Source organism: Mus caroli, unplaced genomic scaffold (genome assembly GCF_978045245.1).
Source record: "Mus caroli unplaced genomic scaffold, Mus_caroli_1 scaffold_7, whole genome shotgun sequence".
Lineage (NCBI taxonomy): Eukaryota > Metazoa > Chordata > Mammalia > Rodentia > Muridae > Mus > Mus caroli.
In genome coordinates this window covers 77,832,100-77,849,774 of record NW_028227262.1, presented here as the reverse complement: position 1 = coordinate 77,849,774, position 17,675 = coordinate 77,832,100, and the positions used below count along the sequence as shown (strand labels likewise).

Genomic DNA, 17,675 nt, shown 5'->3' with positions numbered 1-17,675 from the left:
AACAACAGTGATCTGCCTGTAAGATAAATATACTGGGTGCAATAACAACATAAATGTTATGGGTGCAACCAACCATTTTCTGATTATACGTAAGGCCCACTCCCATGAGACGGAAACTGTATTTGACACTGCTAAAACGGCCTACACTGCTACAAAAACATAGCATTAAAACGACTCCTAGATTCAGACATCACTGCCTCAACTGAGCCCACATCAGAGAAATTGTTTCGGTAGCTGGAAATCTATTTGGATTCTTTTCGGTAGCTTTCAGTAGCAAAGACATACAACTGGACAATGTGCAGACACTGAGGTAGGAGCCCCATGCCCAGGGGTAGTTAGCCAACACAAAATGAACTCAATGGTTTTTTTGGTAAACTTTTGGGTTTTTTTGTTTTTTGTCTTATTGGTCATTTGCTTATTTAGATTTTCCTTGTTGTGGTTTTGTGCTTTCTGTGTTCTTGGGTTTTATGTTGTTTGCTTTATTTCATTTTTGAAAGAGAGAAAAAAAAGAACACAAAACATAGGAAGGGAGGCTGTGAAGATCTTGTAGAAATTGGAAGAGAGAAAAATATGATTAAAATATAGTATATATTTTTTTTTCACAAATGGGGGCCTGTTATTTCCAAATAGCGAAGTCTTGGTTACTGGCTAATTCCGTCATGATGTGCCTTTGATTTTTTTAAAAAGATATTTTTATTATTTTTTAAATTATGCCCACGTATGTACCTATCTGTGTAGAATTTAGAAGAGTGTCAGATCCCTGAAACTGAAGTTACAGAGGGTTGTGATTCACTCACTGTGTATGCTGGGAATTGAACTTGGGACCTTTCAAAGAGCAGTAAGTGAGTGCTCTTAACTGCTAAGCCATCTCTCCAGCCTGTCTTTTTTGTTAGCTGTTTAAGAAACCATGCATAGGAGTAAGATTAATTAATGGGCAAAGACAGTTGCCACAGGACTGACAATCTGAATTAAATTTCCAAGGTACATATGGGGAAAAGAACAAATTCCTGCAAGTTACACACACACACACACACACACACACACACACACACACACACAAAAACATTAACTTTTTTTTTTCTTAAAAGAGTCACAGTTGAGCTGGGCGTGGTGGCGCACGCCTTTAATCCCAGCACTTGGGAGGCCTCTAGAGGCAGGCGGATTTCTGAGTTGGAGGCCAGCCTGGTCTACAAAGTGAGTTCCAGGACAGCCAGGGCTACAGAGAAACCCTGTCTCAAAAAACCAAAAAAAAAAAAAAAAAAAGAGTCATAGTCATATATGACGATACATGCCTGTAATTCCAGGACTAAGGGCTAATATCAGCATGTACTACATAGCATTAGTGAAATTTTGTTTCAAAAAAGAACAGGGGAAAAGAGGAAAGCAGGGAGGACTGTTGTGCTCCACAGGCAAGCTGGCCGCTGGCTCCAGCACTTGTGAGGTCCAGGTAGTAGGATAATCAGAAAGTCAAGTCCAACCTAAGCTTCCTAAGACCTTATCTCATAAGAACAGAAAAGATTAAAACAAAACATAAAACACACATATTCAACTTTACTTGAGGTTCTCAGATATATAGGCTGCCTTTCTTCCAATGCTGCTGAACCCTCAGTAGGATAGTTGGATAATGTATATTCTCTTCCCGAGGAATAGGCTTGGATCTTCCTATAGCCTTCCACCAGCAGTCAATTTAAAACAGAAAAAGATGTTATCACCTCAATTATCTTCTCTCTTTTATTTTGTTTTTTGTTTTTTCTTCTAGTCTCTCTATCGAGTCCTTTCCCTTAACCCTGACACCTGGTATCTCATTATACTCTTTTCTGAGACAGGAAGCCCAGATTGGCCTTAACTTCCTATGTACCAGACAATGACCTTGAATTCCTGATCATCTTGCCTCCATCTTCCAAATGCTAGGATTATAGGTGTGTGCACTATACCCAATACTCATTTTAATTAGCTTCTCCTTAATTGAAGTGTTCTTTCTCTATCACTTAGTGTATACAGAGAATTAGTTTTAAATGGATCACCTTCCTTTTTTTTTTTTTTTTTAAATTGTCTTCTCAGAATTAAGGCTAATTAATTGGGTAAAAAGAAGAAAATCAAACTCTAGGGGGAAAATGCAACTTGTCTGATCTTGGACCCCCTTCACGTGTCTCCTCAGGAGAGCTGTGTCTCCTGCTGTCTGTGGCTACTTAAGAACTGCCTGAGATGAAGGCTGCACACCTATGAGAAGCTGTGCACCGAAGAACAAGAAACAAACACCAGAAACCCTTTAAAACTATATATTTATAAAGTGTTTAGATGTTTTGCCTGTATGTAACCATGTGCATGCCTGAGTCCCAAAGAGGGTATCAAATCCCCTGGACAAGAGATACAGATGGTTGTGGGTCACTGTGGTGGTTTGAATATGCTTGGCCCAGGGAGTGGCACTATTAGGAGGTGTGGCCTTGTTGGAGGAAGTGTGTCACTATGGGCGTGGGCTTTAAGGCCCTCATCTTAGCTGCCTGGAAATCAGTCTTTTTCTAGCTGCCTTCAGAACAAGAGGTAGAACTCTCAGTCCCTCCAGGGCCATGCCTGCCTAAAAGCTGTTATGCTTCCTACCATAAGAATAATGGACTGAACCTCTGACCTATAAGTAAGTCAATGTTGCCCTTTATAAGAGTTGCCATGATCATGGTGTTTCTTCAAAGCAATGAAACTCTAGGACAATCACCATGTGGGTGTCAAGAATTGAACCCTGGTCCTCTGAAAAAGTGAGCCCTCTAAATCATCTTTCCAGCCTCATCCAGAAACAATTTAATCATTGCACCCTCAATTTGTACTTCAAATCTGTGATCATCGGGTGCTCTGTTTTACTTATTCACGCTATAGTCTCTCTTATATTTGACAAGGATTTTCTTAGCCATAAGATCATTAGCCAAACATTATTCCATGAAAGCATAAGGGCAGCCTCATACCTATCCTTCTGACTTTTCTTTGCACTCCTACCAAATTTCTGGCCCGGGGAGACTCAGCAGTCTCAGCAGTCTGCCTGGTAGTGTTGATAGCCTGTTCCATTAAAACCCTTCTGTAGGGGGCTAGTGAGATGGCTCAGCGGTTAAGAGCACTAACTGACTGCTCTTCCAAAGGTCCCAAGTTCAAATTCCAGCAGCCACAGGGTGGCTCACAACCATCCGTAATGAGATCTGACGCCCTCTTCTGGTGTGTCTGAAGACAACTACAGTGTACTTACATATAATAAATAAATCTTAAAAAAAAAAAAAAAAAAAAAAAAAAACCAACCCTTCTGCAGTATAAACCAAGGCAGCATTTCTCTCTCTTAGGTGAAAAAAACTTTTCTCTTTTCCTTTTTATACCATTTAGTTATTTTTGGTTCCTCAAGTTGTATAATGGAGGGTTTTTCACTAACAGAGGCAAGAAGGGATTGCTCTTGCAGGTCCCAGGAAATCATTTTATGTTCTAAGATGGTCAGATATATCATCCATAGTGAGCCTTAAGACATTCCCCCCAGAATCAAAGATTAAGTAAAACTCATGCATAACCTCAAAACAAAATACTAAGCAGCCACTTTAAAGTTTTGTCTATCTCAGTATAAGCAAGCAGTTCAAAATTTTGCAAGTTAAATGTGTGCATGAGTGCATGCACACGTGTGCACACACACAGACACGCTCACAGTGTAGAACAGTCAACATACAGCGTACAAAGGTAGCACACACCTTTTATAAAGACACACCGTTAAAGAGATATAGCTCTAAACAGATCATTTATATTTTTAGCTTATACAAAAATCTTGTAACATACAGATTAACATAAGAACCCTCTGTTCATCTTGGCTAGTTCTAGTAACATACAATTTAAAAAGAAGCTGATCAAAAGTAAAAAAAAAAAAAAAAAAGCAGTAACCTCTACCCTAAACACAAATTTCAAACCCCACATGAGTTATTTCCAATCCTTAACACTGAATTTCAAACATTCCAAGTTGTAAAACACCAGCACGTTACCTTTCGTTATCTTGTTCTTTATCTCTACTTCATGTAATTTACTATAAATATCCTAGCAATTGCCACACTAAAAGTTTTAGAATGGATTTAGGGTCTCTGGCATTAGATAAACAAATAACTTGCTCCCTATTTTGTGTGACACATACAAAACTATGACCAACTATTTTACAGTGCCAGGCATGCGCTAGAACAGAAGCTGAGAGTTTTTGTCTGATCCACAACTGGGAATGATGTAAGCTTTTGAAACTTTAAGACCACTTCCAGTGACACACCTCCTCTAAAAGAACCCACAGTTCCCCCATTTAAATTACATTTAAATTAAGAAAATGTGACAAAAATCTCATTAACCTGTAAAACCTAAAATAATTATTATTTGGCCTAACTGTCTTATTTAGTGATTTTTTTCTGCTATTGAAGAGACATCATGACCAAGGCAACTTTTAAAATAAAGCATAATTGGAAGCTTGCTTACAGTTTCAGAGGGTAAATTCATGACCATCATGGCAGGGGGCATAGAGCAAGGGGGCACGGGCAGGCTGGCATGGTGCTAGAGCAGAAGCTGAGTTTCTTTCCTGATCCACAACTGGGAATGGTGTGGGCTTTTGAAACCTTAAAGACCACTGCCAATGACATACCTCCTCCAAAAAGGCCCACAATTCCCCCCAACAACACAACCCTATTCTTCAAATATATAGGCCTGTAGGGGGCATTCTTATTTAAAGTACACACCAACCTTGTTCTAACAACAATTACTCAGGTATATTCTGGGTAACTCAAGTAAATGGCATGTTCACAGAAAAATCATCAAAATCCAGTTATTCACTTGTGCATCCCCCTGGGTTCAATCATGCCTGGGTGCACCGCGTACACCATGGCAATCTCAGCCAGTGGCATGACTCAGGTAAAGTGCTTGCTGGTGTGCAGCAGAAACCTGATGACTTGAGTTCAATCCCGAGAACCCAGAGTGGAAGACAAAACTGACACCCAAAGTTGTTCTCTGATCCCCACATATACAGTGTGACACCCATAAACCTGAACTCTCTTATCTTTGACTCTTAACACACACTTCCCTCTCGTCTCTTCTTCCCTCCCCTCCCCCCTCTCACACACTCACGCACAACTTTCATACAGAATTTTTGCTCTGTTCATGAATATCACTTAGTTTCCATAACCAACTTTCAGAATGACAGCACAATCCTTAACACATTATAGAAGCTCAAATATCATGTAAAGATTGCCAAAACCATAATGCTTCAGTTTTAATGCTGGTCTACCCAAAGAGGTATTGCAGTATAGATAAGTAAACCTATTTCTCTTCTGGAAACATGATCAACTGTTACATTCAAAAGGCTACCCATGTTCTTATATTATACAGCTGTATCTCACTTTGTTTAAAGACATCCAAGTCTCCTTTCTCAAATCCTCATTAGTCTACCCTAGGTAAGACAGAACTATCCAAATATCTCCTCTGTGTTTTACAATAAGTGTTCTTGCGGAGTCCCCCTCACAGTACCTAAAAGAAAGAGAAACTTACTCGAGAGCGGGCCTTAGAACTCTGACTTTTAATGCTTCTAATATTCGATTTAACTCCACAAATGGTTCTTTCTGACTTGGGTCTACAGACAGACCAGATTCCTGGAAGGGAAAAACAAACAAACAAACAAAACCTGTTAGTATATTCATTCACAGTGGAAAAAAACCTGATCTAGATTATAAAATACAAGGCTGTCAAAGATAATTTTCTTTTAGCAAATACTTCTGGGGCAGAAACAGAGGTTGTGCCACCTCTATGCTGCCATCAAATCTGCACTGAGCACTGGCGCTGGACTCCAGCTGAGTGTGGTTCCGCACACTCAGGCCAGTACAATGTAAACACATACTCCTTCCTGGGATGTAAGGTGCAGCTGGAGGTCTGACCACAAGAAGAGGAGGACTCGCTGGAAAGTGAGTGCAGAGCTACAAGGAGTGTCTAAGAACTTCACGGGACAGATGCTATGAACCTCTCATACTACCTTTCTTTCTAGAAAAGAAAAACAAACTTTGTTTAAGCTGCTATCTTGAGTCTGTTACTTGAAAAATAACTAATCTTCAATGACACAGTTTACTGTATGGACACACACACCTCAAAAGGCACAAAGCAAGACCCACTACGATTGATTTAAACTGTTTCAAACAGAAGAGGCTTAGATTATAGACTGGTTTATGATGCCCTTTACATTATTTTATCTTTTGAGTTCATTTTTTTTTTTAAACAACAACAACAAAAAAAATGCAACAGAATGGAATTTGGAGAAATGAAAGGGGACTAAATCGCCCTGTTCCTTCACACATGCTCCCTGGACGGCCCTGGGTCTATTCCTTGGGTATACTTCTTGTGTGTGGAACAGCCACAGTAACTCCTATCTCACAATGTAGTAGAAAGGAAAGGCAGGGTGTGGCCTGGAGAAAACACATAATACACAGCAGCTACTACTACCATGAATACATGGTCTTCCTGTCTAACAGAAACACGATGGGCAATGCCCACCTGACGTATATTTTAGCCTGAAATTTCGTTTGATATAGCTCTACTATATCAGAAAAGCAAGCATTAACATTTTTGTTTCTTTCCTCTTTTCTTCTTATTAACATCCGTATCACAAGGAGAAAAGGAGACGGAATGGTGCATGCCAATAAGTGTAGCACTGGGGAGGCTGACACAGGAGGAGCCTGGATCACACAGAGAAGGTAGTGCTACTTTCCATACTCTGACTCATGACCAGGAATCAACCTAACAGACTCAGTATAGAGAAACAACAATTTGGATATTAAACTCTGAGTCTAATTTCTTAAGGAAAGGGCAATTCAGATACTAAATTATAGCATTATAATTTCTAAGAACTTAAAACTTTTCTAGCAAAATGACTTATCCCTGATAATTAAAATATTACAAATCTATCTACAGTTTGAGGTACACCCAAGACCCATCTGCAGACACTGCAAACTCCACCAGCGCTGTCTTGTTTGTTTTCCCTATGCCTCACTGGCATGTGCTTACCTGGCAGAGCTCCTCAGCTACATCCAGCATTCCTTGTCGGAAGAAGTGTTCCACCATGACCTCATTGAGAAGCCGTTGGCTGTCTGCCTGCCAGCAGCCATCTATTCCCACACTGCTAATGTCAGAATCAAAATTCTGGGGGGAAAAGAACAAGGATCATGTATAGATGACTTCCTTTTTCAACCTCACCTGAGAGAAAGAAACATCTTATAGAAAAGGTCTAAGTCTTACTTTGGTGTTACCAGAAAGTACCCAATTCAATTCATCTACACAATCACAGGCAAGGATTTTCCTATTGCTTCTTTTAAATCTTTTCACTCTTGGGGATTACTGATGGAATAAACATAATTTTTTAAAAAAAATTGGGAAACACTCTAGGAAAATATAGATTTAACACTGACCTCTGTGAAACCAAAATCAATAAGCCAATTTCCGGGCATATATTATAGCAATATTTTCAGAAGTATGCTATAGTAAGCTGTTAAAAGCATGCTTAATGAAGCACTGTTTGGAATGTGAAAGACAGAAAGCACACACACACACACACACACACACACCCCTACCTCAATCAACAAAGGACTGCTACATGACACAGCCCACTACTGCAGTTCTGAGGCGGAGACTGATGAGATGACGATGGAAAGGGTGGTTTCTATTACGAGGCCTACATTTGAGCTATGGCTACCAGTTTTGACCCCACAGAGCACACTTTGAAAACTGAAGTAAGGTAGACTGGCTACTCAGAAGTACAATCAAGACAACTGTGAGCCACACCGAAATTGCCACCCACAGAAGACTGGCATCTGCTCGTCAGAGGGCAGCTCAGATTTGTTTGGCATACAAGGAACTGAGCATAGTTCACAGTATATGGAAGAGGAATTGTCAAGCACCAAGGCCAAAATGGCAAATGCTGAAACCCAAGACTTCCAAGCTATCATTACAAATGTTCCCCCAAAAGGGCAAACTCTCTTTTTAGAAATGTATTGTTGTTCTCTCTTTCTACCACATGAGTTCTAGGGACAGAACTCAATTTGTCAAATTCTGAAGCAGTCTTGCTGGCTGAACCCAATCTCAGGCCCCAGAAGGCAAACACTGTTGAAACATCAAGGGCACAGAGTAAAGTATTAGAGAAGACACAGTACCCAAAGTAAACTCAGTAGAGACACAGAGAAGCAGGAACAAAGTGGCAGTGCAAGAAGCCAGAATGTATTATCCAGTTAGAAAACAGAAAAACAGGATGCAAAGGAAAACAAAACACAAATGAGCAGAGCCGCAACAAATGGGCAAATAACAAGATATAGTATGTGCCACCAAAGAACCAAAGGATGGGAAACAGAATTGCCAGAGAAAGAAACTTAGATACAAAAAACCAGGAAACTTCCAAACAGGACAAGAAATCCCACTTGAAAGCATCAAAATGTTAACATCTAAACAAAACAAAACTGAACCAAAGCCCAAGACAACCAGCTGAGGAAAAAGTGGCCTGTTGGACTAAAGCGATGATGGTTCAGTTGAGCTAAGACTAGTTCAGATCCCAAGCAGTCATGTAGAACTGAGTACAGCAGCACACATCTGCAATCCCAGAGCTCCTGTAGCAAGCAAGGCAGGAGGCAGAAACAGGAGAATCTCCAGAAGTTCACAGGCCAGCTAGCTTGACGTGCATACATAGCAGGAACAAGAACACCCAAAGTTGCCATGTACAAGTGTGCATGTGTGCACATGTGTGTAGACTTAAAAAAAAAAGAAAAAATGGCCTGTTACTTACAGAGGGACTATGATTTCAATGATTTATAGATTTCGCAACAGAAACTGGAGTTAAAAGGAGAGTATAGTACCCTGCCACCCTACCTCCCAAGAAAAATCAGTATTCCAGAATTATATATCTAATAAAAATATCGTTCAGAAAAAATAAATGAAGTAAGCATTCTCGGACAAAGAAGATTTGTTTTGGCAAATTTACATCAAAACTAAAAAAAGAAGTAGGGTGAAGGTGACACATGCCTTTAATCCCAGCACTGAGGCAGGCGAATTCGAGGCCAGCCTGGTCTACAGAGCTAGGTCCAGGATAGCCAGGGCCACACACACACACACACATACACACACACACACAACCCTGTCTCAAAAACAAAACAAATAAACAAACAACAACAAGAGTGAAGAAAGCAAACCTGTATCATGGTCTCAAGGTTTGCTGTCTAGTTCGTTTTTGCCTTCTTTGCCGTTCATAAGTCTCTACTGTTCAATTTTTAAATTTTTTTTTTGGGGGGGGGGGGTTTGAGACAGGGCTTCTCTGTGTAGCCCTGGCCGTCCTGGAACTCACTCTGTAGACCAGACTGGCCTCAAACTCAGAAATCCGCCTGCCTCTGCCTCCCAAGTGCTGGGATTAAAGGCGTGCGCCACCACCACCCAGCTTCTTATCCAATCTCTTGAACTAGACCCTAACCAGTGGGAAAAAAAACCCACAAATAACCTAATGCTAAAATGACGCACACATAAGCTGACGGGTCCCCAGCACTAATGAAGCACAATCACCTATAAACATCTGGGTTTCACTTCTACTTACCAGACATCCTACATTTCACAGTTGATTCATGGCAGCTCACTGACACTTTTTTAAAAAACAATTTACATTTTATGTGCTGTCTGTAACAACCAGAAAACTGGACTGGTGATGTTTTGCTTTTCTTCCGGACTCAGCTAGAAACCCACAGTACACTGGGGCTATTTTATACCCCAGAGGCCATTCAAACAAATAAATAATGGGTATCTAATGGTGTGATTCACTGCAAACTCAGAATCTGCCTATTATTCTCCACATGCCTAAGCATACGTAATAAGCAATATCCACCTGACTGAGTTATACCCCTCACTGGTTTGTGAATAAACATAGCCCCGGGTGGAAATGACTTGTCTAATAATTACTTCTCAATCTTATCAACCAGTCTACAAACTTGTCAGCAGCTATTTAATCGCTAGGAAAGAAAGAAAACCACCACAGAAAATAAAAAAATGCTTTCAAAGATATTTTTACTCGTTAATATATATTATCAGTTTGCTTGTTTTTGGAAACAGGGTTTTATGTAGCCTAAGGTGGCCTCAAACACAATGTAATAAAAGATGATCTTGAACTCTTGACACCCTGCCTTCCTTACAAGTGCAGACACTGAGTATACAGACTCCATAACTTACTTTCTTTTTTTTCTTTTTTTTTTTTTTTTTTCCGAGACAGAGTTTCTCTGTGCAGCCCTGGTTGTCCTGGAACTCAGGCTGTAGACCAGGCTGGCCTCAAACTCAGAAATCCACCTGCCTCTGCCTCCCAAGTGCTGGGATTAAAGGCGTGTGCCACCACCGCCCGGCTCAGACTCCATAACGAACATACTATCGGAATTTTAATAGTTACTGGTAGCTTCCTGCTGAAGGACTATACCTCCCAGCTTCTCTTGAGGACTATGGAAGTCATTTCCACATCCCATCTTTCTCTGTAGGCATTCTGGCCATTTCAAACATGTGGGTAATAAAGTTGATCCCTTGTAGTGAATAGACATGTCTTAGGGTTTTACTGCTGTGAACAGACACCATGACCAAGGCAACTCTTATAAGGACAACATTTAATTGGGGCTGGCTTACAGGTTCATAGGTTCAGTCCATTATCTTCAAGGCAGGAGCATGGCAGCATCCAGGCAGGCATGGTGCAGGAGGAGCTGAGAATTCTACATCTTCACCTGAAGGCTGCTAGCAGAATACTGGCTTCCAGGTAGCTAGGATGAGGATCTTAAAGGCCACATTCACAGTAACACAACTACTCCAACAAAGCCATACCTACCAACAGGGCCACACCTTCTAATAGTGCCACTTTCTGGGCTGAGCATATGGAAACCATCACACTGCCTAAGGTCAGACCAAACCTTTCTTTCCTTCTGCCTTCTTTCTTTACAGCTGCTTTTAAAATAATCTAAAGTTACCACTAACACTATCTGTTCAAATAATACAATTCTTTGGATAATTAATTTCCTTGAGATATATACCAAAAAATAAATGCTTATTGAGAAACCTTTTAAAAGTCTAGCATTTAAACAGTGGTATGTATGGAGTTTTACAAGGATGCCCTTCACATCTTCACTTTCTTACAGCCTTCTATGGTTACTACTACATAGGTAAGAAAAACGGAACACCCTCTCCAGTAGGATTATCTTTAATCACAGTGAAACTTTCTAACATAGTTGCTGTCTTGGACAGAAGAATACATGTTTCTAAACTCCCTTCAACTATCTATTCTTTCACTTTAAACAATTAAGGAAGACAAGAAACCCTTTTACAGCTTATGTTCTGGTTGCACGTAATAAAAATTAAAGCCAAAATATAAATGGATGTTGAGGGGATGAGATACAAGTCAACTCCCTTTGTGGTAACTGCAGGTTCTTACTCAGTGTTGCATCAGAGCTGGTATTGCTCTCAGCTTCTGTTACTAGGTGACCAAACACATTTACATGGCTACCCAGGAAATCAACAAGACTGTAAGCCAGCAGAGGCACTATGTGAAGAAACACCTCTATTATTAGCACCACCTGCTTGACTTTCCCTTTCATATCTGTAAAACAATGAGAGTTACATATTATTTAGGAGGCAGAGGCCTGAGGATCCCGAGTTCAGTGTCAGCCTGGGTTACACAACAAACTAAAAAGCAAACAATATGCCAGGCATGGTGGCACATACCTTTAATTCCAATATTGGTAGGCTGAGGCTGGCGAATCTCTGAGTTTCAGGCCCTGCTGGTCTACAGAATGAGTTACAGGATAGCCAGGTTTACCCAGAGAAACCCTGTCTTGAAAAACAAACAATAAAGCAAAGAGAAGCCTGGCATGATGATCTTACACTGGGAGGAAGGATTCAAACAAGAACCAAAAAAGGACAACAAAGTATGTCCATTTATGCAAGACACAATAAAGCTTGGAAAAAGAAAACCACAACACACTAAATCTAGAGACTGAAGGGTAGAGAAGTCATGAGAACTAAATTACAGCCTCTTTAACCACTTCATGAATACAATCAGGTAGGTTTAAAGAGTCGTTTCATTGCTCACCTAAATGCATTCGTGAATCACAGTTACTGAGCAGTCCATGGTAAAACAGTATTTGCTTTAATTCCTAAGTGCCAACTCTCAGTGTTATTTCTAAGCTTCCCATCTACTTATGAAAAACTGGCATATGAACCCAACAATTGGTTACTGTTGGACCTACAAGGAACTGGTTCTTTCTCAACATCTAGTTAATCTGGGTTAGTAAGACACAGCAAACTCCAAAGGATTCTCAACAGAGTAAGGAGACCTGGACTGAGAGAAATCACTACTTCATATTCAACTCACAAAGAGTATTGAAGCAACCTCCAACTGAAAAGACAGACAGCCAATCTAAGAGGAAACCATGGGCAAAAGAATATGAAATTCACAAGTCATCCTAATGATCGCATGTGAAAAGATGCTCCACTTCAAAGCACAGGAAAGGCAAGGTGAGTCTGACCATACACTATTTCACACCCACCTGGTTACTATCTGGCCATTGCAAATGTGATGAGAAAAGAGGGAACAGCACTGCCCAGGTGTGCTGAACAGGACTCTAAACTGGTATAAACCCTAATGGGAAAAGTTTGGCAACACCCTGTAAAGCTGATGCTAAGGTTCAAGACCTATGAGGAAATAAACCCGTACTTAGCATATGCTAGACTGCAGTCCTTCACAAGCTATGGCTGGGAAATGAGCCTGGTAGTGTAGCAGAAGCAGAAGCATAGGTGGACTCTAGATGCCAACACTATCTCTTTTGACATCCTCTTACCTCCTCTGTATAATACTCACACCTCTGCTTTGGTATTCGAAGTTAAGTGAAAGACAGGTTCAAACTGCTAAGCTTTTACTTTATAAACATAAAGACATACTAAGCCACACAACAGGCTGCACACTTACAAAGATAAAATGCTCCACAACCTGTCTGTCGCTTCCCTATCTCCCTCAAGGATAGAGAATAAGGATAGAACAGAGCAGAGCAATGCCAGTGACTTATTCTCCCAGAGATGGCAAACATACTTTCCCATTTTACAAGGAAAGGAAAAAGATTCCTGTGCATCCTGCAGGTGCTCCAAAGGCACCAAAGATCACTTCTCCCAGGGAATCCTACTTGAGAAGGTTCCTTAAAATCTCAGCTCTAGGTTTTAGTATCAGTTTTCCCCATTTGCTCTCTGGCTCTAACATACACCTCAGTTTTCACATCATACCTAGGACTGAAGTTGTTGGGATTCAAATTAAACCATTATTCAAGAAGATGTAAATAACGCACAAAGTGTTCTGCCAATATTCATCCAAAGTAAATATTTAACCTGCAAACGGTGGTGAGTCAGTCCTTGCCGCCGATTCTGATGCCACATGTAAGATAATCTCCACTAGAAGCACAAGCTTTTATTAAAGTTTTATCAGTGTTGTTATGTGTATATGATGTGACTGTAAAAACAGGAGGATACCTATTTCTCACCACAGCACATCCAGTTCTCTCCTTCACCACGTGTTCTAGGGATCAAACTCAGGTCACTAGTCTTGCTCACTTTGCACTTTGTTTTGCTGCTGAGCCATTAGGAAATGCAAACAAAACAAGCACATAAAAAACCAACAAATTCACTAAGTGGTGATGGTACCCACCTTTAATCCCAGCAGGTGGCTCAGAGTTTGAGGCTAGCCAGGTCTATAGAGTGTATTCCAGGATAGCTAAGGCTATAGAGAGAAACCGTGTCTCAAAACCACAAAACGCCACAACAAATTCCTTAATTCAAAATCACTTAAACTGGGTGTGGTAATAAATGTGTACACACACCACTTGAATCTAGTCACAGCCCAGATTTATTTGCACAACTTAATGTATAGGTCTCTTTGTGCTTTTTGGCCTAATGTGCCACAGGTGCTGGACCAAGCCCAGTATTCCATCTTCTACCTTCCTGATCACGTGAAGTGGGAATACACCAGTCCAGAGAAATCTTCTGGCCCTAATCCTATGAGCCCTGACTACTAGGCTTTTCTTTTGTGGTCGGCACTATAGTTTAATAAACAGTTATCATTTAAATAATGTAGCTTCATTCAGTTTGAAACAGAATTTTATTTTAAAAACAAAAACAAAAAAACATAAGGCTTAAAAACCTAGGGCCGATATAAAACAGATGGCAGAGAAAGCAAAACTCCACTCAGCTTCTGTCCGGAAAATGGTGTTCAGGCTATGAGGGGCAGAGGCAGTGTGGTTCCACACCAGTGCTTATGTTCAGTAAGCAAGGAACCACAGATCATCTAGCTGTTAGGATGTTGGGTTCTTATAGGGAGAAGTTCTTTTTACTCATGCTGGTTTTAAGGAAAGTGGTGGGCAGGGGGATAATGCTTCAGAGATGCTCCCTCCTCTCTTGGCACCTGTGCTTTGTCTCCCACCTCAGACCAGATTCCTTCCAGAACCACTACCCCACTTCTAGGACACCTTCCAACCTCATACACTCCCAGATTCCCTGTTCTAATTAGGGCTAATGTTGTTGTTAGGGAACACCATGACCAAAGCAACTTAGGGGAGGAAAGGGTTTATTTGGCTTACATCTTCACATCATAGTGTGCCATCAAAGGCAGTCAGGACAGGAACTCAAAACAGGGCAGGAACTGGAAGGCAGGAGCTGATGCTTGCTCTGCATGGCTTGCTCAACCGGCACAGCCACTCACCATATGCTGGTCCCTCCTCCATTAGTCATTAATTAAGAAAATGCCCAGCAGGCTTGCCTGCTGCTTGATCTTATAGAAGCATTTACTAAATTGAGGTTCCCTCCTCTCAGATGACCACAGCTTGGGTCAAGCTGACATAAAACTAGCCAGCTCACTCCCTTTCCTAAGGCTTTAATAAACTACCCCGCCCCCTCACATACACACCTGGGGGAAAACTGGAAAATGTCTGGGGCACAGTGCACACATCTGATTGGGAAAGGTCCATCCTCAGAACAAGTACTGTGACCCAAGTAGACAAGAACGAAAGACTGAAACCATGCAATTTCAAAAGACGGGCCTTCCATCCTGACCACGAGGTCAAGCTGCTATACACTTTACTGCACCTAAATAAGGTTCACCCATGGCAGACCGCATTTTTTTTTTATTACCCTTAGTTATTTGGGTTGGAGAGTAGTTGGTGTGTTTTATTTCATTCTTAGGGAATACCGTCCTTGCCCTTTAATCACCATTTTCTCTTTATATCATATATATTCATGTCAGCTACCACCTTCCTTTCACTAACTTGGAAAGTTCTTTCCAGTATACAAAAAAAATACATTTGTTCTTCAGAACTCAATTTAGCTTTTTCTTCTTAATCAGAGACAATCATCTACTCTTCCTAATGCCCTTTTTTCTCTTTTTAATAACATTTCTCTACCACAGAAGGATGCATTCACCACATACTGACTTTAAAGTCAGTATGTATTCAGCTTCACCCAATTCATCTCAACCGTCGCTGTAAGCTAAGCACAAGATTTAATTGCTGCATTGTCTTTTATTTGTTCTTGAAAGCAGTTATACTGACATAGAATTCAAATAATTACCTTAATTATTTAAAAAAATATTAGCTACTTAACTTTTTTTTTAAGATTTATTTATTTATTATATGTAAGTATACTGTAGCTGTCTTCAGACACTCCAGAAAAGGGAGTCAGATCTCGTTACGGATGGTTGTGAGCCACCATGTGGTTGCTGGGATTTGAACTCTGGACCTTCGGAAGAGCAGTCGGGTGCTCTTACCCACTGAGCCATCTCACCAGACCACTACTTAACTTTTGATACTATCTTTCTTTAACATCAGCATTTTGCTTCCCCGATATAGCTGCTCCACCTAGTGGCAGAAAACCAGTTTGGGCAACACAGTTAAAACTTTTTTTTTTCCTCATAATTTCATTGTTTATTAATACCAAAAGGACCCTTCTTTTATAATCCTGACCTATTTTATTTCTTTGTTTTCAAAAATGGATCTCTTTTGTTATTGATTAGTAGGACTTATTTACAAATTGAAATCCTCTTATCCTTTGAAATTTATCTGCTTTGTTTTTTACACTCCTACCTCATCATTATGTATATTTTCAATATCTCTAAAGCCTCAACTATCATTAATGGCACATTACCAGAAATTCTGTAGTAATGAGAATATTCATAATTATATGCATCTATCTATGCATGCTTTCATACTGGGATTGACTTCGAACTGTGCTTATGCTCAATATGCCATTTGACGCTGAGCTTGCAACCCCATCCCCAGGCCCAGAATAATGTTTTAAATAACAGTAAGTAACTCAAGCAAACATTGGGTTATTTATTCTTCCAAAAGTAAATGTTTCCTCATGAATAAAGGATAAGAAATCAGTTACTGAAGTTATTCTCTTTTTTAAGGCATTTTTTAATTAGATATTTTCTTCATTTACATTTCAAATGCTATCCCCAAAGTCCCCTATACCCTCCCCCTGCCCTGCTCCCCAACCCACCCATTCCAGTTTCCTGGCCCTGGCACTTCCCTGTACTGGGGCATATGATCTTCGCAAGACCAAGGGCCTCTCCTCCCATTGATTGCCAACTAGGCCATCCTCTGCTACATATGCAACTAGAGACACAGCTCTGGGGGTACTGATTAGTTCATATAATATCCAAGATACAATTTGCAAAACACATGAAACTCAAGAAGAAGGAAGACCAAAGTGTGGATACTTCGCTCCTTCTTAGAATGGGGAACAAAATACCCATGGAAGGAGTTACAGAGACAAAGTCTGGAGCTGAGACAGAAGGAAAGACCATCCAGAGACCGCCCCACCCAGGGGTCCATCCCATATACAACCACCAAACCCAGACACTATTGGATATGCCAGAAAGACTTTGCTGACAGGACCCTGACATAGCTCTCTCTTGTGAAGCTATGCCAATGCCTGGCAAATACAGAAGTGGATGCTCACAGTCATCTATTGGATGGAACACGGGGTCCCTAATGAAGGAGCTAGAGAAAGTACCCAAGGAGCTAAAGGGGTCTGCAACCCTATAGTAGGAACAGCAGTTAAAACTTTTAAACCACCATTTCACCTCAACATCACCCTTGCCATACCTCACTTATTTTCAAGTAAAGTTTAAGAACAAATTCTCAGTTGAAAACATTTTCCAAACCTTGGTCTGTCCTCCAGGCTGTATAGTGAGGGTATGGTGTTTAACATCTCCTCACCTCAGTTCCTCATACGTAAATGAGAGTAACACATAGCATCATGGGACACAGAATGCATGTAGAGCACTCGGCTCAGCGCCAGAGACACAGCCAACTCTGTAGTGACAGTGCTTGATCCCACCCCTAACCACAGTCAACTCGGTAGTGACAGCACTGTTCCCATCCTAACACCACTTACTTTCATCCTGTACGCCAAGCTAATCCTCCCTAGTTTTCTCTATCTTCTTTGTTCCTTTTGGTCACCTACTCGATAAAATTCAGGGCGGAATTCATAATCCCTACATCTTTACCAACCTGATCTTTCCTAGTTTCAGGAAGATACCCTTCCCTAACCAAGTCAGTCCTTCAGTTTTTAACACATGTTGCTCTTTTCTTTTCTATCCTAACAGAAAA

At 40.7% G+C, this 17,675-nt stretch overlaps 1 protein-coding gene across 3 annotated transcripts in view; it reads right to left on the bottom strand.

The window, feature by feature from the left end:
- Rmnd5a (required for meiotic nuclear division 5 homolog A) overlaps window positions 1-17,675 on the bottom strand; it is a 58,830-nt gene that overhangs the window by 22,780 nt on the left and 18,375 nt on the right. For all 3 annotated transcript variants that reach the window (XM_029478384.2, XM_085840544.1, XM_021164691.2), the window contains exons 3-4: window positions 7,036-7,170; window positions 5,533-5,633 (exon numbers count right to left, since the gene is read on the bottom strand). In XM_029478384.2, the coding sequence (XP_029334244.1) occupies window positions 5,533-5,633; window positions 7,036-7,170 (236 nt within the window). The remainder of the gene's footprint in view (window positions 1-5,532; window positions 5,634-7,035; window positions 7,171-17,675) is intronic.